This window comes from Pteronotus mesoamericanus, unplaced genomic scaffold (assembly GCF_021234165.1).
Source record: "Pteronotus mesoamericanus isolate MK-2021 breed Mesoamerican mustached bat unplaced genomic scaffold, CSHL_Meso_final contig_502, whole genome shotgun sequence".
Classification (NCBI taxonomy): domain Eukaryota; kingdom Metazoa; phylum Chordata; class Mammalia; order Chiroptera; family Mormoopidae; genus Pteronotus; species Pteronotus mesoamericanus.
Genome location: NW_026555187.1, coordinates 5,318,604 through 5,344,300, shown reverse-complemented (window position 1 = coordinate 5,344,300; position 25,697 = coordinate 5,318,604). Strand labels below are relative to the sequence as shown.

The 25,697-nt window shown below is 49.0% G+C and overlaps 1 protein-coding gene across 1 annotated transcript in view; it reads left to right on the top strand.

Annotated features, from left to right (window-relative positions):
• The window catches only part of PEBP4 (phosphatidylethanolamine binding protein 4), a 185,231-nt gene that overhangs the window by 88,042 nt on the left and 71,492 nt on the right, over positions 1 to 25,697 (top strand). Inside the window, exon 4 of the mRNA XM_054578815.1 lies at positions 5,521 to 5,619. Coding sequence (XP_054434790.1) covers positions 5,521 to 5,619 — 99 coding nt within the window. The remainder of the gene's footprint in view (positions 1 to 5,520; positions 5,620 to 25,697) is intronic.

Genomic DNA, 25,697 nt, shown 5'->3' with positions numbered 1-25,697 from the left:
CTTGGGGGCGCAGCGGCTGCCCCGCGCTGTCTGGCTCGCGGTCCTGCGGTGATTATGAGAGGGAGGTGGTGGCTCGGCCCACGATGGAGGTGATGTGGGGTGCAGGCTCTGGATTGGGAGGTTTACGTTTGAAGAGCCTGCTCTCAGGTGAGCACGTGCTCCCAGTGGGAACCGACAGCCCCTCGGGGCCAGCAAGTTCCCAGCCTGAAGACATCAGGAGGCAAAACCCCGATGGGTGCAGGTCCCGCCTGCTCAGGACTCCTAGGACCTGACTGAGACTGTGTGCAGACATCCTATCATAGTCTGTCCAAAGAACACCTGCACTCCTTCTCTTTGGGAAAGGCAGTTACACACAGACCCCCCACCTCGCCAGGTGGAGGGAAAGGGTGGCAGGGCCTCCAGAGTTCACCAGCAGGTCAGGAAAACCCTGCACCAAGAAGTTACGGAGCGGGCGGCCCGCTGGCCTGCCTAGGGAATGACCGCTTGGGCCGTGCTGAGCCGCCCTCACGCCGATGGGCTGCAAGCACACGCGGTGGTCTTCTCTTCTGGTTGGCAAACACAGTGAGAGCGAATGGTACATAAGATTTCACAACCTACCATTGTTTCTCCATACCTTAGACATTTGGGCGGAATATAAAAAACATGGCTGTCAATTTTATAGACAAAAATGAGGTTTTATTTTATAATTTGCCATCTTTGAAACCAATCGTTTGCTCTTACTTTTATGGGTCATTTGTATTTCTTAGTTTATGAATTGTCTATTCATGTCAGTTGTCTGTTTTTCCATTGGGTTATCACTCTTTTTCTTACGGACTTAAAAACTACTTTATGTGTGTTAAGGATATTAATCATTTTTCACAGATCTTGTAAATATTTTCTTTCAGCTTATTTTCTTTGAATTTTAGAAAAGTTTCAAAATTATATCCAGTTAAATATATCAATCTTTTCCTTCATGCCATTTACTGTTAACAGTTTGTGTGTACTTTTCCAGACATTTTCTATGCATATGCAAATATATCTATAAATATATATATAGTTAAATATAAAAAGTTTTCCTGCACATTTTAGATGAGATCATACTAACTATGCTGCAGCTTATTCATTTCAGTTACTAGTGTATTGTGGATATTTTCCCATATTAAAATATAAAGTTCTAACTCTAACTCTATAATATGAACTACTATAATTTTATTGAATCAGTTTTAAAGATTTGCTTATTATTTTCACATTTAAATCTGGAAGTTTTGGGTGTATGAGAGGAATAGAGACTGAATTTTATTTATTCCAGGTGTTGAGCCAATTGTCTGAATAGCACTTATAAAATAACCTATCCTTTCCCCACTGGTTTGAAATAACCGAATCATGTATTAAATATCACACATTTGATGATAACTTGATCACATATTTAATGCACACACATTTGGAACACAAGTTTCTCTCTAGATTTTCTACTTTACTTCCTTTATTTATGTATTCCTTAATCAGGACCCACACTGTTGCAATTACTTTAGTTTTATAATATATGTTACTACCTACCAAGTCAACATTATCCCCCTGTTTCATCTTTTTCAATATTGCTTGGCTAATTTTTTTTTTTTTGCATTTATTCTGGACTTTAAAATCATTCTATGCAGTTCCCAAAACATCTATTTAGAGTTTTGATTGAAATTGTGTTAACTAATTAATTGAAGAATTAGTGACATAATTTGCTAAGTATTATTTCAGAATTGTGTTAAATTAACTCATTAATTAAAGAATTAGTGACATAATTTGCTAATGATTGTTTTAGTATATCTCTCCATGTCTTCAAGTTTTGTTTTTACGTACATTAGTGATGTTTTTGTTTCCTGCATGTCTTGCATTTTGCATCAAGTTTATTCCTAGATATTTTATATTTTTTATTACAATTTTAAATGGCATTTTAAAATGTTTTCTAATGGACTATTATTGCTGTCTGTAGGAAAGTACTCATTTTTTGTTCATTTTGTAACAACTCACTTTACTGAATATTAGTTTGTTTCCAGCTGATTCTTTTGGATTTTTCATGCAGGCAACTGTGGCATTTGCAAAATAAATAAATAAATAAATAAATAAATAAATAACAGAGAGGGTAGATGGTTTTATTTCTTCTTTTACAGTATTTACACTGTTTCTTTTTATTTTCTTATCGCCTTGGCTAGAACCAGTTCCTGGATGTACTACATTTTGCTGCATATAATTCACACTTTTTTGCCCAAATTTTTGAGGGAAAAATAAGGATGCACATTATACATGGGTATAAGGATTACATACCATGGGCATAATAATCCCGTGTATAATGCACACAAAACGCGGGCGCACATTATACAGGGCAAAATACAGGTATCAATTAGATAGTTTTTTCTCTCTGGGATTTCACTGGGATCACACACACAAACACACACACAGACAATTTATGATTTAATTCTACTTTCCCCCTGATATTTTCATCTCTTTATCCTTTTCTTTTGAGTTCTTGGAGATTTTCTTGTGTTTACCTTCATAGCCTCTGATTTAATTTCTTACGGCATCTAATATGTGGTTCACTGCTTCTTTTGGATTTTAACATTCAACAATCAGTATTTTTCTCCAAAATACTCATCTTTGGAGAGTTGCCAAACTTTCTCCCAATTGTCAAAGCCTCATCATGTGCCTTCCCAAAACACCCATTTAATCATGCCAGTTGTCTGTTCAAATGATTTCAGTGGGTTCTGTTGCAAAACAAATTCCGAACCGCTCAGGACACGTTAGGCTTTCTGTTATCTAGTTCCACTAACCTTTCAGCGCTTTCACCTACCACTCCTTCCAGGCGCCCTGAGTTCCGGCCCATCCCCCAGGCCCCTTGCACAGTCCCTCCCCTTTGCCCACAGGGTCCTTTTCCTGATGCTTTACCTGCTCCTCCTTCAAGAGCAAGTTCATAGGACAATTCTGTGAAGCGTCCTGGACTCCCGAGGTGGAGAGGTTAGAATCCCTCCTCTGTGCCCCCTCTGTACGTGGTAAATGCTCTTTCACTGGGGCACTTTGTACGGAGACAGCCATCGTATCTATGTCGACTCCCCCTGCAGATCAAGGGGAGGCCCAACCCTTGCTCCCTTCCCCCCCCCCACGCCCTTCTCTTCTGTCATACTCACCGGTCCCTATTCAAGTTAAACCCAATTACCATGTATTCCACACCTGCACTGAACAGTTAAAAAGTACACAGCAGTGGGATATAATATTACCCGGTGACCTTACTATGTATGCCTATGGTATATTCAGTTCCTTACTTTCCAAAAGGACTATTTCATACCTTCTTCTCTGTCCACAGACTTCCTAAAATACCTCTTCCCCGATGATCTTTCCTCTAATTCACAAAAAACAAAAACAAAAACACACAAGCAACCAGAGACAATTTCCTCACTTCCCGCTGCCACACCTTCCGATTCTCAGCACCCTCTGCTCCCACCGAAGGCCAAGCCCCCCACTTTCACTCTGCATCCTGCCCTCTCCCACTTCCCTGAGTCTTGGCCCCGGCGATGGTCGCGGGCCTACATCCCCCTCTCCCGAGGGATCATTTCCGCTGGCCTGCAGGCATGCCTCTCTGTCATCTGTCTCTTAAAATATAAGAATAAAAGTAAAAATTAAAAAGACCTCTTAACTCTCCCTCCCCCTCTCATAAGAACCCCTCCAAGTCTCCGCTGTCCTTCACACCAAACCTTTTTTTAAAATCACCTGCAGTAACTATCTCCAATTCCTCATCTCTCATCTCATCTCCCCCTGTTCCAGTCAAACTTCTGCCCTTTCTGCTCCACTGAAACTGGTCTTGCCAAGACATTAGTGATCTTCAAGTTGTCCAATCACATGGTCACGCCAGCGTCCTCGTCTTGCTCTACCTTTTGGCTGCATTCAGTACAGTTAACCACTTACTCCTGTCTCAGATTTCATAATAGCTACTACCCTGGAGGTGTGCCCCCCACCTCTCTGGTCTTCCTTGCTCCATTCTCCTTCTTTTCTCAAAGTTAGAGTCCAGTCACGAGACCACTTCTCTCACGAGACCACTTTTCTTCTCCATGTCTAATCTTCCCATGGACAATTTTATTCTATGGATTTAGGCCCATTTATATATTAATGGCTCCCAAATGTATGTATCCGGTCCTGATCTCTCCCCCAAACTCCAGACTATGACTCATATACTTGCTTGTCTTCTAAGAAGCACTCCTAACTTAGGTCTAAAACATAACTCTTGATGTGCCCCTTCAAACATTCTCCTCTCCAAATCTTCTCTATGTCGTTAAATGGTACCATTCATCCAGCTGCTCAAGCCAAAAACCCAGGCCTCATCCTCTATTTTTCTTTCCCCACCCCTTCCTCGCTGCCCTGCTGCCTCGTTCCTCAATAAATCCCTTTGATTCTACTTAAAAAATACTTCCCTAATCCATCCGCTCGTTTGTGAATCCATTGCCACCATCCTGGTCCGAGATGCCGTCGCCCTTCCCTGCACTCCTGCGGTCGCCTCCACGCTGGCCGCCCGGCTTCCTCTCTTGCCTCCTTCCCACCATTCATTCTCCGCCCAGCCACCAAAACAATCTTATAAAATGTATATCAGAGCACATCATTCTCCTTATTTAGTCTCCTGACTAAACCTTCCAATGGTTCTTCATTGCACTTGGGCTGCAACCCCACTCCTCACGCAGGCCCAGGAAGCGCCCTGTTGTCTTGCCCCGCCCACCTCTCCGGTCACGCCGTGTCCACTCCCCTCTTGCTCTGCCCTGGCCACATGGCCTCCTTTCTGTTCCTAACTTCTTTCCATCTGGAGGACTTTGTAACAGCTATTTCCTCTCCTTAGAGTGCTTACTCCTTCTCACCCTACCCTAATTTATTAATTATAACACTAATCACAACTTAACATTTCCTTGGGTTGGTTGGGATTGTTTGTTTGTTTGTTTCATCCGTGTCTCTTACCTAGAATAAAAGCTTCCAGAAGGTATGGACCACACTCTCTTGTTCCCTGTTGAAATCCTAGCACCTAGAACAATTTCAAGCACATACGAGGTGTTCAGTAAATTCTTATTGAAGGGATGAATGAGTCCTAGTATTCCTTGCCATTGGCATATTCCCTGACCCCAAGCAAGCTCCCCTGTACTTGTTGAACTAATGGATAAGTTGTTCCAACTACACTGTGAGCTTCTTGAGAGCAGAGTCCTGCTTTAGATTCCTTTGTTCTCTCCACAGCACCAAGCGTGATGCTAAGAATTTCCAGTTACTTAATAAATATACTTGTTTGATTTCACAAAGAGAAATCCAAATGATGAAGCTGTCTTCTTAATCAACTCTATTTCTGTGAGCATAAGCATGTGACACAAGAAGAATGTCATAAGAACCAAGATGACCTAGACAGGAAGCTACAGGGGTGGGCCAGCCATCCTCGGTGGGAGCAGAGGTAAAGGAGGGTCTGCCCTTTGTGGTTTTCCTATCAGGATCCCAGTCCTAATGCTATGCTTCTTTTTGGTGCATGTGTTACAGGGGTCAAACTACCTCCTGGTGATGGTGGACCCAGACGCCCCCAGCAGGGCTACGCCCATTTATCAGTACTGGAGACACTGGCTGGTGACAAACATCAGAGTAAGCTGGCCATGAGGCCCTTTCTGTTTCATCGTGGGTTATGGCTGGGAGGTTATCATGCTCTGTGGTCCTCAGCCCCTGTTCGCGAGGGCGGAGGATGCTGCTGAGCAAGGACTTGGGCATCAGCTCACCCCCAGCACCCAGTTCTCACAGGCCCTCTAAAGTTTTCTAACAATTTCAAAAATGTCCCGGGATCAGGGGTGCACAGGCAAATGGGCTCTCAGAATAACTGGGGGAGGAGCACCACTTTGTAGTGTTTGCCTGTTTCTGTAGAGTAAATACTCCCACCGTGGCCGGTTTCACAACAGACTCACAAAATTTCTGAAAATTTAACATTGGCTCTGGCACAGCACTGTCAGGGGCCCGGATCTGGGGACCAAGGGTGACGCTGCGCAGCCCAAGAGGCAGAGCTGGGGTGGGCGGGGATCCTGCAGGAGCTCCTCCTCCTGCCCAGCAGAGGAGGCGTGGCCATTCCTCTCCTCCTACAGAAACAAATGGCCTCCCGCACCCTTGTCCCTTTGCTGTCGTGTTTGAGGAGGAGCCTGGCTCACACTCTGAGTTGGAGATCTGAGGACCTCAGATCTGGTGGGTTGTCAATGAGCATCGGCTGGGGCTGGGTGGAGGGAAGGTTCTATCGACAGCCAAGTTCTGGAGACTCTGGGTTAACCTGACTCAATCCCATTCCGCCCTGAAGGGCTTTGTAGAGCTTTTGGTATCCTAATAGGCTCTCTGTAATACGCATTTAATTTTCAGTCTCATTTGACTATTGAATCTTTGTTCATGGGCACCTAGCAGCGCACTTTGGGCAAACCCTCGCCAGCTTCAAGCGTGCACGCGTCTCTGCGGGGAAAGCCCGCCGATGACCTTCGCACAGAGTGTGCAAAGGCTTCAACCCCGTATGATGGTGGGAACCCAGAACTAGGAAGACAAAGTTTGGATTCAGGTGTGGCTGGTTCCCAGCTCAGTGACCGCCTCAGGTCACTGGCCAGCTCTCTGGGGTTTTGTCCTTGTCTGTAAGAGGCGGTTGTCATGATGACCCAGTGATAGAGCTCACTGAGAGCATTTGGAGAATGTGGAGGATCTCACAGGTCTAAGGAGCTTGTGTTCTCCGTTCTAGCGCTGCTGGACGGAGGCAGTGGTGTCCATCTGAACTAGCTATTGACGTTCCTGAGCAAGGCAAGGGCTCTCACTGCCCCTGGAGCGAGGGCATGCGGGGTTGGGGGGCGGGGGGAGTTACCCCGGCAACCAACCTTGCCCAGGGACCACAGGCGTTTCCCAGGCCCTTCCCACTCCTGAGGGAAAGCAGCGACGCTGCCCCGCCCACTGCCCCACTCACTGCCCCACCAATCCCGCCTGGGCCTGCTGGGGAGCCTTGGAGACACCAGGAGCCTGCAGAGGGGCGGGGCCTGCGGAGGGGCGGGGCCTGCGGAGGGGCGGGGCCTGCGGAGGGGCGGAGCTGCGGGAAGCTCCTGCCCATCAGGGCAGGGAGGGGAGCTAAGGGTACCTGTTCCAATCCAGAGCGTTGCCCTTTTCTGTGCTTGGGACTCCATGGTGATCATAGGGACTGAAACTCTCCAAAAAGATGTCGCACTTATGGGCCACCATCCACACAAAGCAATCTCTGGGAGGGTTCTACGGGGCAATCCTGAGGCCAGAAATCAGAAGCTGCTGGGGATGAAATAATGTCAGCGTTGAGGCTGCCTCTCTTCCAAGCCTAAAGTCCCCCCACCCATTCTTCTCACCCCCGTACTCCCTCCAGACAGTTCTCTCACATGAGCCTTGTGCCTCAGCAGCTCAGCTCAGAAGCAAAGCAGGTGGCGGGTGGCAGCTGTCCAGCAAGGCTGATAAGCCGCAGAGCTTACCAGGGCCACCTGCCCGGGCGCAGCCCTTGGCCTTCCCGCTCAGGCCGGAGGAGGCTTGGGTTTCGCTCGCATTTTCACCCACTTTCCCTGATCCAAGGGGCCAGCAGGAAGCGGCAGCTCTCAGCCAAATCCACTTGGCCTGCCCACCAGCCCCCACGTTCCGCCGGCTACGGCCCCTGTAAACCGGCCGTTGGGGTCTCAGGCTGTAGACCTTGGCCAAAGGAAGACAGGGCTCTAATCACACCCAGACGCATTTCCTTTGTGTTGGTGTGAGCTGCTGCTGGGTGGTCTCAAATATTAGAGCCCATTCGAATCGGCTGGTTAAAATGCAGATTCCTGGGCACAGTTTCAGTCAGTCTGGAGCAGGCTCGGCGTCCACATTTAAGAAGTATCCAGGAGGAGTTTAGCTGCTTGAAGGAAGACTGGAGAGTTCTGTGTCAGAATCTCTGGGTTGTTATTAATATCACCTGGTTATGGAGCAGTTTTCAAACGAAAAGCACTTTGAAACTTCCTTTTGATCCTCACCGTGACTTTGTGAACTGGGCATTATGCCCATTTTATAGAGGGGCCGTGCCAAGCCTGGGGAGATGGGATGATGCAGCCTCTCAGCTAGTGGGTTTTAGCGGTGGGCCTTCGGTGCAGGACCCCGACTCCAAACTGTCCACCCTTCCTGCCGCACCTCGTGGTCTGTGTTCATGGCACCCCTCTTCCGTCAGCTCCCCTGTGACGGGACATGCCACTGTGTCCTCTGCAAAATGGGCACCATGATCTCTATGCTTCCCTCACCGTCCCAGGGCCCTATTTCTGGTTATTTTTTTACGGGTAGATGCATCTAGGCACCCTCCTCAGGGAAGGCCACCTTGCTAAATAAAATACACCTGACAAGCGTTTCGAACCCTCAGAAAAGTAAACCCTACATATTCTCATTACCCTCAAGGGTGAGTGGCCTTAGCAACGGTGTGTCATAAAGTCGCTCAGGACATGGAGTCACAATGGCCCTGTGATTCACAATGGCCACAGAGGCAAACGCGGCGGAACCTCAGAGGGCCTGGTTATTCGGGACCCGGCCTTAACTGGGGGAGCCTCTCAGCAAGGACAATTTTGGGGCCATTTTCCAGGTTGAAACAAGACAGCAACTGGTTCTTAACAATACAGGAGGCCTCTACATCCCCCACAGAGCAGCTGGCAGGGCCTGTGATAGATGAGTCCTCAAGTGAACTAAAAGCTAGAGAGAAGTCCATCAGCAAGGAGCCGGCATTTGCCGTATGCGTTGCTCCTCTAATTCCACAAACCAACTACCGTTTGCTATGGCGTAATGTTTAAGAGCAAGGACCCCGGAGCCGGACTGCTGGGCTTCCGATCTGGAGCCACCAGTATATTCACTCAATGATTCCAGGGGGCAGGGAACTCAGCCTGTGCCTCTGTACGCTGACTTGTACGGCGGGGGATACCAAGAGCCCCTACCTCACACTGTTGTTAGGAAGCTTAAATGAATTATCTGAAGCCAGGTGCATAGAACCAGTGCCCAGAACGCAGAGCAAACTCTCCATAACTGTTTGCTGTGACGTTATCATTGCTGCTTGGAGTCAGGAGCTGCACTGCACTGGGGCTGCAAAAGCAGGGTGGGGGGCATCTCCGCCCTCCGAGGGGCAGAGGAAGGAGGCTGCAGCACAGGGTGGGGTTGTGAGAGCTCCGGGTCTCCCTCTGGGCAGAACTTCCTGCACCTGCAGGTTCCCATTGGCTCAGAGGCAGAACGGGACTTCAGTCCCCAAACCTGGCCAGACTGGGGCAAGTAGAGCCCAACACATAAAACATGCGTCCTTCCTGTCCCCCTCCCTGAAAATCTCTCCTCGAGCAAAAGAGACTTTCAGCAGAGTACTGACACACATCCCACCTTTCTTCCCCCTGGGCCGCGTTCTCGGCTTTTCCTCTAAGATGTTGTTCTGTTCTGATGCAATCTAACGAATAATCTTCATGCTACAGCCTAATTAAGATATCAATTAATTTGCATCATTCATTTCAGAAAAGACGCTTATTGGTTCATCTTCTATTTGTCTCTGAATAGAGTGCTCAGAGCTTTTCATGCAGATATTTTCATTAGAATTTTTTATTGTTAGTGGGAATATTGAACACGGGAACATGGTATATTATGTGGAATATCATGATTGGTGACAAAGAACACTAAGAACAATTAAGGAGACAAGAGTACCTTTTTCCTCTAAAAAAGAAAAATCTTCCTAGAAACTGTCAATGATTCTAAAATTTGTCCTCAATATCTTTTTTTTTTTTTTTTTTAATAAAGAAAAGGAAACAGCAAGTTCACGGTTCCCTTTCATTCAGTGCCCTCAACCTTTGACAGCTGTAAGTGCAACCAATTCTGGGTTGAATTCAAAGGACCTCGAAGGATTCATTATTCTGTCTACAATTTTCTATAGCGTTGGATTTTTCCATAATTAAAGGGTTTTTTTTAAAGGACCCCTAAGTGCGAAAAAGATGAATGGGAGACCCGGTAAAACAGGGCGAGGACCACAGCCGCCGCTCGCCAGTTTGCAGGTGGCACGTGTCAGGACTCCCGTGTGTGAGTGATCGCTCCCACCTCTGAGTGATCGCAGGCAAGTGACTCGACCTCTCTGAAACTGCTTCTTGTCTGCAAAAGCGACACGAATCCCTTCCCTTCAGGGCTGAGACAACGAAAAAAGGAAATTACATCTGTAAAGAGGAGAGGCCTCCCTAGAGAGAGGCACTGTAAAAAGCGACGAATCTTCCTTGTTCCTAATCAATCGAGCTGCAGATCCTGTAGAAATTTAAATGTGTATATCTATAGAATCTGATTTTCTATATGCTCATAAGCAAGTCCATGGTAATAGACAGAAGAAGAATAAACAATCTTTGTCAGGACCGCACGTTCAGGCAAAGGGGCCACACCAAGGAAAGAGAATTAATTTTTACTGTCACTGCTGATATCTGCGCACTTCTGTGTGCAAGCTTTGCCCTGCACCACGGGGTCCATTGTAAGTAATAAATGCCTGCAAGGCAGAGCTTCTGCTCCCGAAGAGCATGTGGGTTTAGATCTGTGGGCCCTAACGAGCACTTGGTGATGGGGGCAAGGCAGAGGGGCGGGGTTACAAACGGGACTTGGGTGTGGCCGCCAGAAGGGGCGGGGAAAGAGCCTGCCCTTTCGGGTCAGGCGAACCAGGGTAGGCTCCAGGCTCTGCCGCTTTCAGGTGGTGATCGCTGAGCCTCAGATTCTTCACCATTGAAATGCGCACGACAACAATATCTATTTCCCAGGGTTCGGCGAAATCAAGACTCCTGAACCAGAATAGAATAGGGCAAGACCGCGATCAACGGGATTCCCTCTTGCATAGCCCCAACTTTGAACTTTGACCTCAGCAGCCACCTAGAATTTCACAGCTTCCCTTAGGTTACTGGACTCCCGTTTTGCCAAGTCAGAATTCTAGACAATGTCCCCGAACACAAAACTTGGGGTTAAAACACGAAAACAAAAACGTTCATTCTTTTGCCTCTTGAGCCTAGATGGATTCCGGCCCAGCCCGGAGGACCTGACCTGACCCTGGCTTACTTTGGTGGAGGTGGTAGCTGGGCGGTAGAGGGGCCTGTCCCATGACTCAGCCTCTGGGAATTGCCTTGGGACCCGCCCCCCCCCCCCACCAGGCCAGGGCCCCAGGAGGCACCCCAGGCCACAGCCAGGGCACGGGACAGGTCTGCAGTGAGCTTCCTACACCTAGGGCTGCGCTTCGTCCCCACAGCTCCCAGCTTTTATTTCTGACACCCCGCCCCCCATCTCCTTATCACTCAGTCTCTACTTTGCCGTCCCTGTCCCAGCCCGGAGATGCCTTTGCTCTCATTCAAAATAATTTCAGTAGGATGTTGCTACAAAGTAGAACATTATCTTTTGATGAATGTTTTTAAAGCACTTCAGGTTTTCATGGTGATTTGCAGTGTAAAATTATTTGCAGATAAGAGCCAAATTAGCTCTCGTACACTGAGGTCGCCGTGTCCTGTTATCCATGTGAGCAGTGTTTAAATATAATCAGCCCTTAGACTAATGCAGCATAATTGTTCATTTGAAATAGACTTTTTTTTACTCCATTCAATGAGTCATTAAAATATTCAAGGGATAATGCAGTGAATTGGAAATGAATTTATCATATTATCCCATGCATACTGTAGTGCTTCAGGTAACTAAGGAGGGGGGGGCAGGGAGAGAAAATAAGAATATAATGTGTACAGGCAGGAAGGGGCCAGTATATAGAGGAATATGGTAAACAAAGCTTTTCAGTTGGTTTGTGGAAAGTATGTATAGAAAGGCTAACCGGGAGGAGTGAAAAAAAAGAAAGATGCTGTTCTTCGAAAAGCCCAATCCCCCCTCTTCCTCTCCCTCCCTCTCTCCTTCTCTCTCCCCCTCTGCACTCTGAGATTCTGTGCTCTCCGCTGTTAACTTATTTTTATCAAATATGTTTATATCAGAAAGTCGTTATGGAAACCAATTCTGCCATCCAGGAGAATTCCTGGATCAGGCAGAAAATTCTTTTTCTCTCTCCCTTTCTTTCTCTCTGTCACAAACACACACACACACACACACACACACACACACTCACACCCCAAAAGGAACAACACGGTCTTGCTCACCCACTTCTGAGCTCTGCTCTCACAGGGACAGAGGGTGACACCCTGGCTCCCCTCAATGGGCAAAGCTGCCAAATAATGACTGAGACCAGTAGAACCAACCCACCTGCCCTCACATAAGGAACCTGGGCTGCCACTGTCCATGGGCCTCGGGCTCCGCCCCGAGCATGTCCGATTAGGAAGAGACAAAGGGGGCGGGGCCACACGCTTGAAACAGTGACCCTCCCTTGGTCCCAGGAAAGCTCTTGCTGTGACCGCTGTCTACACCACACTTGGGTGATGTCTTCTGTTCTGGCCGCACTATTGTGAGAAGGATGGTGAGCAACGTGAGGAAAGCCATCCAACTGCGGGGCTCTGAGAGATCATATTGGGGGAGCAGGAACACAGAGAGGTAGGGAGGACATGAGGACTGCCCTTAAAAGTTATTTAAAGATTTCCTGAACAATCTGAAGGAATCAAACTGGAAAACCAGGGTGATCCTGCTGTGCTCCACTGGGCATTTACATGTGTTCCAATGGACTGGCACTTACATGCAAGTAAATTTTGGCTGCATGTAAGAAAAAAACTTTCTAAGAATTGAACTGCCTAAGAGCTGAGCACACGCTATGCAGGGGAGGGAGCTTTTATCACTGAAAGGACTTTTTCAGGGACCACCCAGGAACTTACCCGCTGCGTAGAAGGCTAGATAGGTAACCTGTAAGATGTGTCCCTTGTCATCTACAAACAATGTTTCCACCTGCCATATTTCTTCTCCTGACAAGGGACACTCTTCTTACAGCTTATGTACATGCAACAAAACAACAACAATAATAATTAAAGAAGAGCACTGGCTGGTGTGGCTCAGGAGGTTGAGTGCTGGCCTGCAAGTCAAAACGTCGCTGGTTCGATTCCCAACCAGGGCACGTGCCTGGGTTGCGAGCCAGGGCCCCAGGTGGGGGCGTGTGAGAGGCAACCGATTGGTGTTTCTCTCACACGTCAATGCTTCTCTCCCTCCCTTCTCCCCCTAAAAATAAATAAATAAATAAAATCTATAAATAAATAAAATCCAAATGCCATTGTGTCATCCTTTTAAAGAAATAATAATGATTAAAGAGGAAATCATAAAAAGGAGAAAAGATAAAGGAAGAGGAAGACAGAAAATAAGAAAAATCACTCGTACACTTAGCATGTGGGGCTGGGCACTGTGTTTGCATGAACATCTCATTTAATCCTGACAAAGGTCCGAAGGGGAAGTAATATCAACAAGAAAATTAAGGCCTGCAAGGGCTAAGCAACTTGTCTGTATGTCACAGCTAGCGAGTGGCTGATGGGGATTGGAACCGAGAGCCTACCCCTATAACCACGGCTCCGCCTGACCTCTCCACAGTTCAGGCCGCTCTTACCCCCAGTCCACAGGCCCAGCTCTTGCGACAGCTGACGTCAGGGCCAGGGACGGCAGTGTGCAGCCTGAGGTTTCCGTGCTTGACCCTTGGCCCCCATTCCTGGCCACACCCTCTTCAGCCACAGCGCAGCCCTGGCCCTGGGCCCCGGAGTGCAGCGTGGACTTAGGGAGGGAGATTCTCAGATGACTTACTGTGAGCAAGTTATTTCTCTCCCTCAGCGGTAAAAGAGACACTAGCATCACCTCGCAGGAATGTTGTGAGGACTCATGTGTGAAGCCCCCAGCATACAGAACATAGTAGGTGTCCTGGATTCGCTAGTTCTCTACTTCTGCCTGCTGTTGCCTTTAATCTCCCATGAAACGTAGAAAATTGAGCCGTTGATGGTGAGGAGCGCATGTCGCCCCCTAGAGGTAGGAGAGGGCCTAGCCAGGAGAATGAACTGCCCACGTGGTTACCACCTAAAAAACTTGGAGGGGAAAAGACACCTGGGCATAGGACCTAACAGGGAGGTGCTAGGACCAACTATTTAACTTGTATTGCGCTCAGCACTGTGGCTATTAAAAAATAATGATAGGATAGATAGATGATAATTTGATAAATAAATGTTAGATGAATTTAAAATGCCTTTTCCTTGCTCCTCAGCTGGCAAGGCAAGGTCAGCGTATAGGAATTCCTGGGGTGCAGTGTCACCGCCAACTGGCCTCCTCAGACCCCAGTGGCTGGGAGAGTCAGGGCACTCTCCCCTCTGTGGTGATGCGAGCCCCCCTGCAAGGCTCAGTGCGGTTGTGGTCTCCGCCGAAAGGCCCGACCGATGCCCCCAGGCTGAGCCGGTCAGTTCCGCCCCGCGCTCCTCTGGCAGCCCGTCACAGCTTTGTTGGCGCACCACGCGGGCCTGCTTCTATGTACAAGTCTCCGTTCCCGAGGAGAGCATGGGTGCCTGGAAAGCAGATCTGCGCCTCCTTCTTACCCCGTCCCCAGCACTCAGAGCGCGTCCAGGATGCAGACGGCCCTCCGCGAATGCGGGGCAAGTCCGCGGACGAAGGCGTAGAAGAATGAGCGGAGAGAAAACAAACGCAGGAACAGAAAGACAGGGGGATGGATAGTGGTTGTGTAGGTGGATGGACGGACGCGGGGATGTGTCTCAGCTGATGATTTCGCAGTGGAGATCAGAGTTGGGCTGGGGCCTGACTTGTGAGCAGGCCTGGCAAAGTCAAAGGATACAGGAGACTGCATTCCAGGAAGGGAACGGAATAACGAAAGACTCAAACGTCTGACTTGGGTAGAGAAAAAAACATAACCATCGAATTAAAATTCAACATGGCTGGGTTAGTTAAGGGCCTTACCACCTCTCTCTCTATGTTACTGCCAAAGGCTTGTAACCAGTGCCCCGCCTGTCAGTTTCACCCCCTGCGAAAGTATCTATCTTTCCTTCAAGGGGTGATTCTTCTAAAACTGAAATATGATCATATTATTTCCCTAGTCGAAACCCTCAGCGACTCCTCCCCGGTGTCTCAGGACAGAATTCTATCTGATCAGAGTATTAGTCAAGGCCTCTGAGGCTCTGCCCCCCTCCCCCGGGCCCACAAGCCCCTGGGGTTCTGTGCATCTCTGGCCTCCGTGGACCATGGTTTGCTCCATTCCTCTCCCCAGGTGAGAAGGCCTTCTGTCATCTGCAAGCACTTCGTTGCTTTACGTGAGTTAAGATTTTTCGATGAAGGCCATGTTCAGGGTCCAGCAAGAACTTGCATTTACAATCACGAGGTCATTTACAGAAACAGGAGAGGAAAACTTGGATTTCTGAATTTAGGCTAATGAGTGTAATATCAATCCGCATCGAAATTCACTTAAATTCATAAGCAGATGGTTTGAGATTACATAGAACACAGTAAACGTCGGGAACTGTGGGTTCACTAAAAACAAGTCAAAGCTGACCACTCAGATTTCTTTGTGAATAAATGCACTGGTCCAGTGAACCAGGAGGAAACTATAAGTCAAAACAGCACAGCTGGACTGACCAAGGCATGAGGCCCAGTCAATCGTGATAACCTTGTGGGCAAAGGGGAGAAATATGGCTTCAATGACTCTTGTGTTAGGCGAGTTTGTCGCTTGGGAACAAACCATTCCTGAGGAATGTTGACTAATGAATTAGTGTCGACCTTACTGGCGATCCCTGGCAACATGCCACAGAACTGTCAGGCCCCCCCCTTGCTCGTCAAATTTGCGGGACATACAAGTTTCAAGGAACTACTAAAGTGATGGGTGGCAAAAAACAGTTACTTTTGGCAAATTGGAAGGATGGGCCTGTACTGAAATAATTAAATTTAATGGGGATTATTCTGAAGTTCTATATTTAGGTTGCAAATCAATTGCACAAGCGCAAAATGAGAAAGATGTGGCATGGCAGGAGTTCATGAAATATCACAGGAGTTTTAGTTAATTTTTAAGCTAATTTTAAGCTAATAATAGAACGTCAAACCATAATGCAGGAGTTAAGAAAGTTAATATGATCTTAGGTTGCATGAACAGAAGTAGAGGCTTTTAGATCATTGAAAACTATAACTCCCCTTTTTCTGCATTGGTCAGAAACCTCTGCTCATTCATTCATTCATTCATTCACCCAGCATGTGCTCAGCACATCCTTGGCAGTAATTTCATTTAAGCACTGTGGATTGCTTTTAAAGTCAATCTCACCCTTCCTGTGTCTTGCAAGGGGAGCAGAGAAGTTAATCAGTGACTACAGCACAGAGCAGGGAGTGTTAGGAAGGAGTTAAGTCACAAGAACCGTGGGAGAAGGGAAGGTGGGTAAGGTAGGTCACCACAGAGGAGGTAGGTAAGCCTTGAGCAGGCAGGAGGAATTCACCGGGTGAACAAGTGAGGAAAGGGCAGGTAGGCAGAGGGAACAGCAGGCGCAGAGGTCCTGGGTAGGAACAGGTTGGGTGTTCTCCAGGAACAGAAAGACCACCAGCGCAGCTGCAACAGAGGGATCCTTGAGACGTGTATGCGCTCAGCAGGGTCTCCTGGGAGACCATACCCAGGCCAACCTGAATCGATGGGTATGATGTTTCAGGAATACAAAATGATTGAGAGATCTACTGTATACCATCGACATTGTATTGTAAACTTGGAAATGTGTTAAGAGGGCTAGATCTCATGTTAACTATTTTTACGCGTGTGCACACGCGTGCGCGCGCGCACACACACACAATGTGCATGTGGATTGAGAACCGCTGTTGTAGGGCCTTGCATCCAGGCAAGACGTTTGGCACATGGGCTATTAGAAGGCATTAAACAAGGGGATGAAAACTGCTCTGTGTTTTTAAAAGACCGCTCTGACTGCTGCTAAGGTGGTGGGAGGGTGGCTGCAAGGAACCGTTTGCTCCTTTGGGAGGGATGAGGGGTGAGAGCAGCGGGCGTGCGGAGGGGAGCTTCGGGGCCTAGTTTGAGATCAAGGGCCAACAGGACTTGCCAATGGATTGGATGTGGAGGGTGAAGGGTAGTCCAGGGACAGCTTCTAGATTTGGGGCGTGAGCAAACGAACGGCAGTGCCATTTCCTGTGGCGGGGCACCCTGGAGGATGGGCACGTCAGGGTGCGGGGAAGGAAACCTGAAGTTCTGCCTTAGACACTTTAATGCCGAGACGCTCTTCTGACTCACATTGGATATTTCAAGTAGGAGACTGAGGTGGGTCTGGAAGTCAGGAGAGACACCTGCCCACCACTGGGCTGCCCTGGGGGCATTTGCAGCCATGGGCTGAGCAGTGGCCATTGAAGGATGGCTCTTGAGGAGCGGGGTGAGTAGGCTGTCTTTGGAGATGTTCGCGTAGCGGCCACCTGCCAGGGCCTGGGCAAAAGGCTGGGCGTGATCGGCTCTAAGCGGCTTCCTCCAGCTCTCGGCTGCCGTGGTTTCATTAACGAGCTTGGCACGGCCTGCCACGAGCAGGGCACCATACCGGGAGGAGAGAGAGGGCCTTGGAGGCCACCAGGCACTGGCTTCGTTCAGCAGGAGACTGGGCTATCCTTTGGGAAGAGCCGGGGCTCAGGATGTGAAAGACCACTTGCTCCCTGGGTGGCGCCACTCCATGAGCTGCCCCCTGCGAGTTTCTGTTGTTGAGCCTGCAAAAGGAAGCAGGTAGATTTGGGTGTTAAAGACCAGCTCCAAGGGCCTGGGATTCCAAATTTCACCCTCTGATCAGGTGTCCCCAACCTTTCATTCTGCCAAAATGTTGTTCATAGGCACACCAGACTCCCCGAGACCCCCACACAAGTAGAACAGGTGCCACATTCGGGGCAGCTCCCTGCACACTTGCTCTCCCAGCCAGTAGAGTGTTTCCAGGCGCCAAAGAGCATGACATTATCAGAGGGAGAACGTGGAAGCTGCTCCCATTTATCTGCAAAGGTAAATCACTAGCTGGAGTTTTCTTATCAGCCACACCTGCCTTGGAACCAAGTTCTCCAGTGATTTGCGAACCCCAGGTGGGCGTTGCAAACCTCAGCTACAGACCTGAGCAGACTAGACTAGTCCGCTGAGCAGAGCGAGCCCTGAACAGCTGCGGCTGAGGAGAGTCAGCCAGCAGGCTCTGCACCCGGTGGAGGACCACCCCAGGGCAGGAGGCGCGCTGGGGTGGCTGGGTCCCTGCAGCCATGCCCGCAGGGTGAGCCGCAGGCCTCGAGTGGGGATGGGGCGCAGGATGGGGAGGAGGGGCAGGGAGCTTCCTGGTGCTCTCCTGCCAGCCTCGGCCAGAAACACATGGTGGAGTCCATGTGGAGACATCGGCGGGGCCAGAGGAAGCAGCCCCACCGGAGCAGCGGGCTCTGCTATTTCCCAGAGATAAGGAGGAGGAAGCCAGAGCCCCGAGGCTCAGGAAGAATCTGGGACTGTTCTCGGGTGTGGCGAAGGGGCAGCAGGGAGGGACTTCAATGGGGCGGAAGGACAGCTGCCCGGAGTTCCTTGGGCTGCTGGCCTGTCAAGCCCTTGGCTAAGAATTAGCTTTTTCCCTTTCAAAGAGGGTGGAAGTCACTGTTTTCTTGTCTCCGTTGATGAACAGATTCTGGGTGGCAGGAGTCACCATAGAAACAGGTGCTATCTTAAGCAAATGAGCCTTATTAACCTTAAGAGTGGTGGAGTTTTCACAAGATTGCACATATAGGGTAGGAGGGAGAGCGGGGCTTGGTGGGGGAGGGCCGCAGTGGCTGGGGAGCAGGCTGCGCCACGGGGCTCTGGGTGTAGGTGTGTGTGTGGTGTGCGTCTGTGTGTGGATGGGTGTCTGCGTGTGCTTTTGTAAAAGCGTTTCCCAGGGAGTAAACTCATGTTCTGCCTTTTCCCTAAGAAATTCACACATCCCCCCCCCCAAAAGCACCTCCTTTTCCTTAGGCGCTGGCGTCCGGGCAGCAGCGGTCAGGCCTCCACCCCCACTCTCTCTCTCACCGCGGTTTCCAGTCCTGGCGCCCACGGCGCAGAGGGCCGGGCGCCTCCCTGGGGACCCAGCTCCGCAGGCAGGGCCCTCTGCTCCCGAGGCAGAGCCGGCGGCGAGGAAGCAGCAGCACTGACGTCAGGCGGACCTGGGTCCACGTGGCTGCTCTGTGATGCCAGGCTAGTGACCTGCCTCTCGGAGCCGCTATCCATAAAAAGCAAAAACACCATACCCCTCCCAGGGCAGCCGCAGCGACAAATGAAATGTATGCGGATGGTGACAAGCCTCCCTTCTGAGTTGAGAGAGGAGGGCTCTCTCCTCTCAAGCATAACTGAGAGCTCGCCAAGCTTTCCTGAAGCCGAGGTTAATCTTGCCCCAACATGGTCTGTTCATAGAGGTTTTCACTTGTCCCTGCTGTGCAAGGTTGTGGGGGAGGTATAAGTGATGTTAGGACACAGAACCTACCCTCAGGGAGGTTACCATCATTTGAGGGAGACAGAAGACTTTGAAGCTCAGGAACAGCACGTGGAAGTACCGGGCTGGGTAGAGAGAAGAGCTGCAGCAGCCCCTAGGGAGGGGGCACCCAGGGAGCGGGCGCCCAGGGAGCGGGCGGGGGCGGGGGCGGGGCTTTGAGGGCCAGGTAGGACTGGGTTGGGCAGAGAGAGATATCCAAGACAAGGGGCATACATTTATCTCTTGAGGCAAAGCGGGCCGAGTTCTGGACTGTTCGTACAGTGAGAAAGGTAAAGAAGAAACCGGTGCTCCCCGGAGGGATCTGGCGGTGCGAGTGGGCTCCAGAAGCTCATCTGCTGCCCTCTGCAGCCCTGCCTGGGGCAGGACGCTCAGCCAGCCCCAGCCCAGCGCCGGCTCCGGGCAAGGGAACTGAGTCACCCTCCCAGGGGCTCTGAGGAACAGCCCCGTGCAGCCCACCGTGGGCGCCCGGCAGCCCGAGGTGCGGTTTGCCCCAGGGACGCCAGCTAGGGCCCCAGGAGGGCACAGCACAGGGGACCTTCGTTTTCCTTTGCCGTGAGCAGGAAAGGGTTCCCCACACACCTAAGCTGGGACGGGGTTGGCAGCGTGGCTGAGGGACAGTAGTGCTTCACAGGTTTCTAGATCTCCAGAGCTCAAAGGGCCCTTGGATTTCTGTGGTCCCCCATTTCCCATTCTCGGTCCGAGCATGGACCAGAACTGAGGCGTCGCTGCTCTTAGGCCTGCCGCTCTTCCCTGTCGCTGCCCCAAGTTTGCTGAATGAGAAAAGCCAACCCCTGCAATCCCCGGCATAGGCCCCTTGGGACTGGGGCAGTCCCCGGGCGATTAACCAGTCCCCAGGGAAGGAGAAAGGGGCTGTGTGCCCTGGGCTGCTCAGCCTCACCTTCTCTCCTTTTCCAAATCAAAATTCGGCCTTGTGCGCACTTCACCTGGCCCAGCCAAGGGCGCCGTGTGAGCACTTCTAGGGGAGCTCTCCACACCCACCGGGCCAGCCTCCCTGTCCTCTTCCCCACTGGCTTTAGAGGGGCCTAAGATCCCCCACACACGTGACTGAAGGTGAGGCTGAAAGGACTGCTTACTGGGGGCGGCGTGGGCTGGCGGAAGCCCCACCCCGGAAGGGGCAGTAAGCAGTATTAGAATTCCGGCTGCGCCGCTCGGAGGGACCAGAGCAGGGGGCTGGGGGCAGATGTGGGGAGACAGAGCAAGAGGGGAGAGTCAAAGGGAAGGAGGAGGGTCTGAACCGAGCTGTGTCTCCCCTCACCCTCCAATCCTCCCCCCTCCAAGGGCATGTTCCTTTACACCAAAATACGATGGCGGTTCCCGTCCCGGTGTTTTGGTGGTACTCAGAATTTAACTTATAAAGGTGACTGAGTCATGACACAGACATCAATGCCATTTATCACTCACAGTTCCGAAGAGAAGGGGCACTTCACGCCTTGCCTCGCACACCGCACACCGTGCAAGGCCCTGTGGGGAAGCACCGGCGTGGCCTGGGGCCTTTACTGTGGTTTCTTCGGGAAGGAATGGGCGAAGCAGGGCCGGCAAGTTGGAGCAAGCAAGTTTAGGATTGGAGAGTTTGCATAATGTCAGCCGGCTCTGGGCTCTAGGGGTGCTCTCTGGCTGCCTGGTACTTGGCCTTGGGGTGCTTAGGGCAGACGGTATCAGCTTGGTGGGTAAAAGATTCGGGAGGTGGTGGTGAGGTGCAGCCTTGCTGTTGGTTGGTTTGCATATGAAAGACTTGCTCACAGCTGAGTTATTTACTCTCTAGGAATTAGCTAGCCCAGAGCGGTTTCTCCAGGATTAGCACACCCATAGCATGTCAAAGCATCTTGAAATACAGAAAATAAAAAGCATGATCAATACACCGGGAACTGCCTTTCCTCCAAAAGCTGCTCGTTTTTTAAAAGTTCTGCTCAAAATCCGCCTTATTCAGCATGCCTTCCTTATGACTCCAAGACCCCTCCCCTCTCTAGCCTCCCACTTAGCACTTAGTCTGTGCCGCACAATTGAGCACTGGATTCCATGCTGTCTGGTTTCCTAGTTGTCCCAGGGCACTTGCCCTAGTTTCCCAGCCCCTTGGAAAGACTCTGCTCACCTTCCTCCTGCCCCGTCGCACACCCGGCCCTCTACCCAGACGGTGACCGGTCTTGGCAGCGCCACCCCTTCCTGGCCACCGTCCCAGCCAGGGCTGTCGGCCTCGTCACCTCGCCTCTCATGCTTTATCCCCTGGCCAGTCTGTCGCAATGCACTGCATCGTCCCACCCACAGACACCAAAAGGCTGTATCCTCCCCTCCTTCTGACCCCAGGGACGCCACGCAGCAGCCTGCCAACGGCCTCCGCCGGCAACCAGACGGCCGCCAACACCCCCGCCTGTGACCGCCAATTCTGCTCAGGACCGAGGACTTCCTCCCACCTCCCAAACCTTTCTCTTGCCATCCCCCAACCCCCAAGTACCCTCTCCCTTCTTCTCTCCCAAATCAGACTTCCACAACTTCCAGCTGCTGCCTCGAGCCCGTCCCATTGCCTTCAGAGTCACACTGAACCCCTGCCAGCTCGTTCACTGACCGAGGTGAACCTCCCTGGGCCTGGTGCCCTCCCAGGTGAAGGGAAATGTTGGCCTGCAGGGTCCCTTGGGTCCCTTCCAGCTCTGACTACCTGGGGTGCTGACCTTCTCTACAGACCCATGGCTGGTATGTGGAAGGTGTTTAGGCAACATGTGGGCAAAGAGCCGGGCTTTTATGCCTGGCATGTCCTCTGCCAGAGCCAGTGTGGAGCGCTGCCCGGGGAAGCCCCCTCAGCTGCTTGTTCCTGGCCAAGCTGTCGTTAGTTATGATAACGAGAGACGCGTCATTCAACTCAACCGCGACTTACTGAGCACCCCATCCGAGTTCAGCTCTCTGCTGGGCAATGTGAGGGTTCTGAAAGGATAGGATTAAAGTCCTGCGCTCGAGGAACTTAGGACTCAATGGGGACATGAGTTACACACACACACACACACACACACACGGCCATCCCCCTATATCTGCTGGGGACTGGTTCCAGGATCCCCACAGACACCCGAATCGGAGGATGCCCAACTCCCTTATGTAAAATGGTGCAGTGTTAGCATATAACCTATACACATATTCTAGATTGCCTATAATACCTAATGCAATGTAAATGCATGTAAATAGTTGTTATATTGTATTGTTTAGGGAATAGTAACAATAAAAAAAAAAATCTGTACATGTTCAGCGCAGGCCCAACCATCGTTGGTCTAACTGCATAACACACAGCAACAGCAATGCCACATTTAAAAAATATTTCCCATCTGCAGTTGGTCGAATCGGCAGGTATAGAACCCGTGGATGCAGAGGGCCGACTGTGAACTCGTACATACCATTTGAGAATTACCAGGGGAGCTGGGTGAATCTGCAGGTTGAAGAGCCCACTTGAGGACTGCTTTTAATCCTCACTTTGGATTTGTCAACACTCAACTCTAAGTATCTGGCACTGCGCCAGTGCGCAACCACCCGCAATTGTCGTTGGCCACCATGGTGCGGGCCGGTGGGCGGCAGGCTGGGCTGGGAGATCAGGCCTTTGGGGTGTGGCCAGCGGTCTTCCAATTCTAAATAGCCCCACATTCAATTTTAAATTTAAAATTCCCACGTTTAAGTATTGTCCTCTTAACCATAGAAATGCTTCAAAATGATCCACTTCAGCATGCAAATGGCACCTCCTAAAATGACTTTGACACTTAGAATCACAAAAAACACCCTATCAATGAGGGTATTGGCTTTTGCTTCAGAAAAAGTGATAAATCAGTTTATATTTTATATTAATAAATAGTGTAAAATATTGATAAACTACCCACTAAATGTGAAAAATTTCAATTAAAAACCTCTTACACAGAGTATGAAAGACTTTAATATATAGTCTTATTTAATATATAAATATGTATACTATTTTATGTATACTTAGTAGTTATTAAATATATAAATATATTTTATATTACATAATAGTATATGTTATATATTATTACTATATTAATAATGTTAATATATTAATTATTAATATATTGGCAATATATTATTTTAATATATTTTATTATATATAATATGTAGTATATAATATATTGCATGATATTATATGTACTATATAATTAATATATAAAGTCTTTACTTAATATATAAGTTAATATTTTCCAAATTAATTTTTACATGTGCTTCTAGTGAATAAGGGATTTTTATTTGAACTTAAGGTTACTTCTAGATATTATATATATATTCTAAAACTACAATTATTAAAAAACATATACTGGTGAGAGAAACCACAGACATATCACTCTGAAGCCAAAGAGAAAGCAGATTAAAATACTCAGTGACTGATGAAGGAGGCATTTTAAAACCAAAGAGAAAGGATTGATTATTCTGTTAATGGTCTGGGGACGATTGGTTGATCATTTAGGGAAAAATTACATAGTGCTGAAGCTCTTTCTCATACCATAATCAAAGTAAATTCTAGATGGATTAAATATTTAAATGTTAAAAATTAGACTATAAAAGAACCAAAAGAAAATATACGTTAAGGTTTCTCTGATCTCAAGACAGGAAAATATTGTAACATATATTTGCAAAGAAATGAAACGATTAACCGATCTGGCCTCATAAAACCTTCACACTTCTGTAGGTAAAGACAATCAACACATTAGGAAAAAAATGTGATATATAGGAGAAAGTGTCACTGTCCTTAACGTATAAGGCACATACAAATCAATAAGAAAACAATTGTACCAACTCATGGGTCTGTTGGGAGGGTTAAAAAAAGAAAGCAGTGTACAAAATGCTTAGGGCAATGCCTGACACACAGTAGACACCCAGTAAATGTTAGCTGTTACTAATTTATTTTTAATAAATAGAAAAATAGGGGAAAAAATGGGGCAAAGGTCATAAATAGGAAATTATTTTAAAAGAAATGCAACATAAACATATAAAAAATGAAAATCTGCCCTGGCTGGTGTCGCTCGGTGGATTGAATGCTGGCCTGTGAATCAAAGGGTCTCCGGTTCGATTCCCAGTCAGGGCACATGCTTGGACTGAGGGCCAGGTCCCCAGCTGGGGGCATGTGAGAGGCAACCACACAGTGATGTTTCTCTCTTCTCTTTTTCCCTCCCTTCCCCCCTCTCTAAAAATAAGCAAACAAAATCTTTAAAAAAATGAGAACCTATGCTGGTACACTGCTAGTCAGAAAGCAAATGAAAACAAGAAAGCATCGCTTCCTCTCCCCTCCCCAGACCAACTGTGGCCATTAAATTGACAGTGTTTGGGTTTTGTTGCTTAAAAAAAAAAAAAAATTAACATCCAGTGTCCTCTCATATACTGTGGATGGAAGCGTCAGTTGTTAAAAACCCTTTTGTGGGGTTTTTTGGCAGCATGTGCCACCTATCAGACGCCCTCAAATGTACGTATACTGCCTTTGATCCAAGGCTCTCCTGGAAATGGATGCTAAGGAAATTAGAGTGGATGTGAGCGGCCACTTATTCCCAACACTATCACAGTGTTGCTTGCAAGAGCGAAAAATTAGAAACAGCCCATTTGTCCAACAGGAGATGATTGGCAAATAAATTATGGCCTGTGGAATATTATGCAGCCATTAAAATGGCTGAAGATGAATTAGTAAGGACAACAATAAAATATTCATGCCATATTGTTACGAGAAAAGAAAAACAAATTAGAAGTAACTGTACAGCGTCCAGCCCCGATCTGTTGCGCAGGAAAGAGCATGCACGGGGAGAGGGCCCGGGGGAGGCACGCGCCCACACAGGCACAGCAGCGAGGCTGGGGGGGGGGGGTTCCGCCTGATTTTTGTACACTTTCATGGGCTCAGCTATTTGTCCGAATTTCCTGTAATATGTTTTGTTTTATAATCAGACTTTAAAATGCTATTTAAAAATTAAACTGCAGGGAAAGAAAACACAATCATTACAACAACTGACAATACAAAGAGAATTAGGTAATGTCCCTGTTCCCCGGCGTCTGGTTTCTTCGGGGAGCAATCAAGCATCTCCTTGGGAGCAAAGCCCTGAGAGTAACCCCGCCCCTTCGTCCTGCGCCGACAGCACCCCTGGCACCCCTGGCACCCTGGCACCCTGGCATTACAGGTCCGCTCGCCTGTTCCCATTACTGGGCCGGGAGACCCTTCCGGGCAGAGCCAGGGCCCTTCCTCTGTGTGCCCCCCAGAGCGCAAGGCCGGGCTCTGAGGAGAAATGCCTGAGTGTTGTTTGAAAGAGCAACATAAGCTCACAA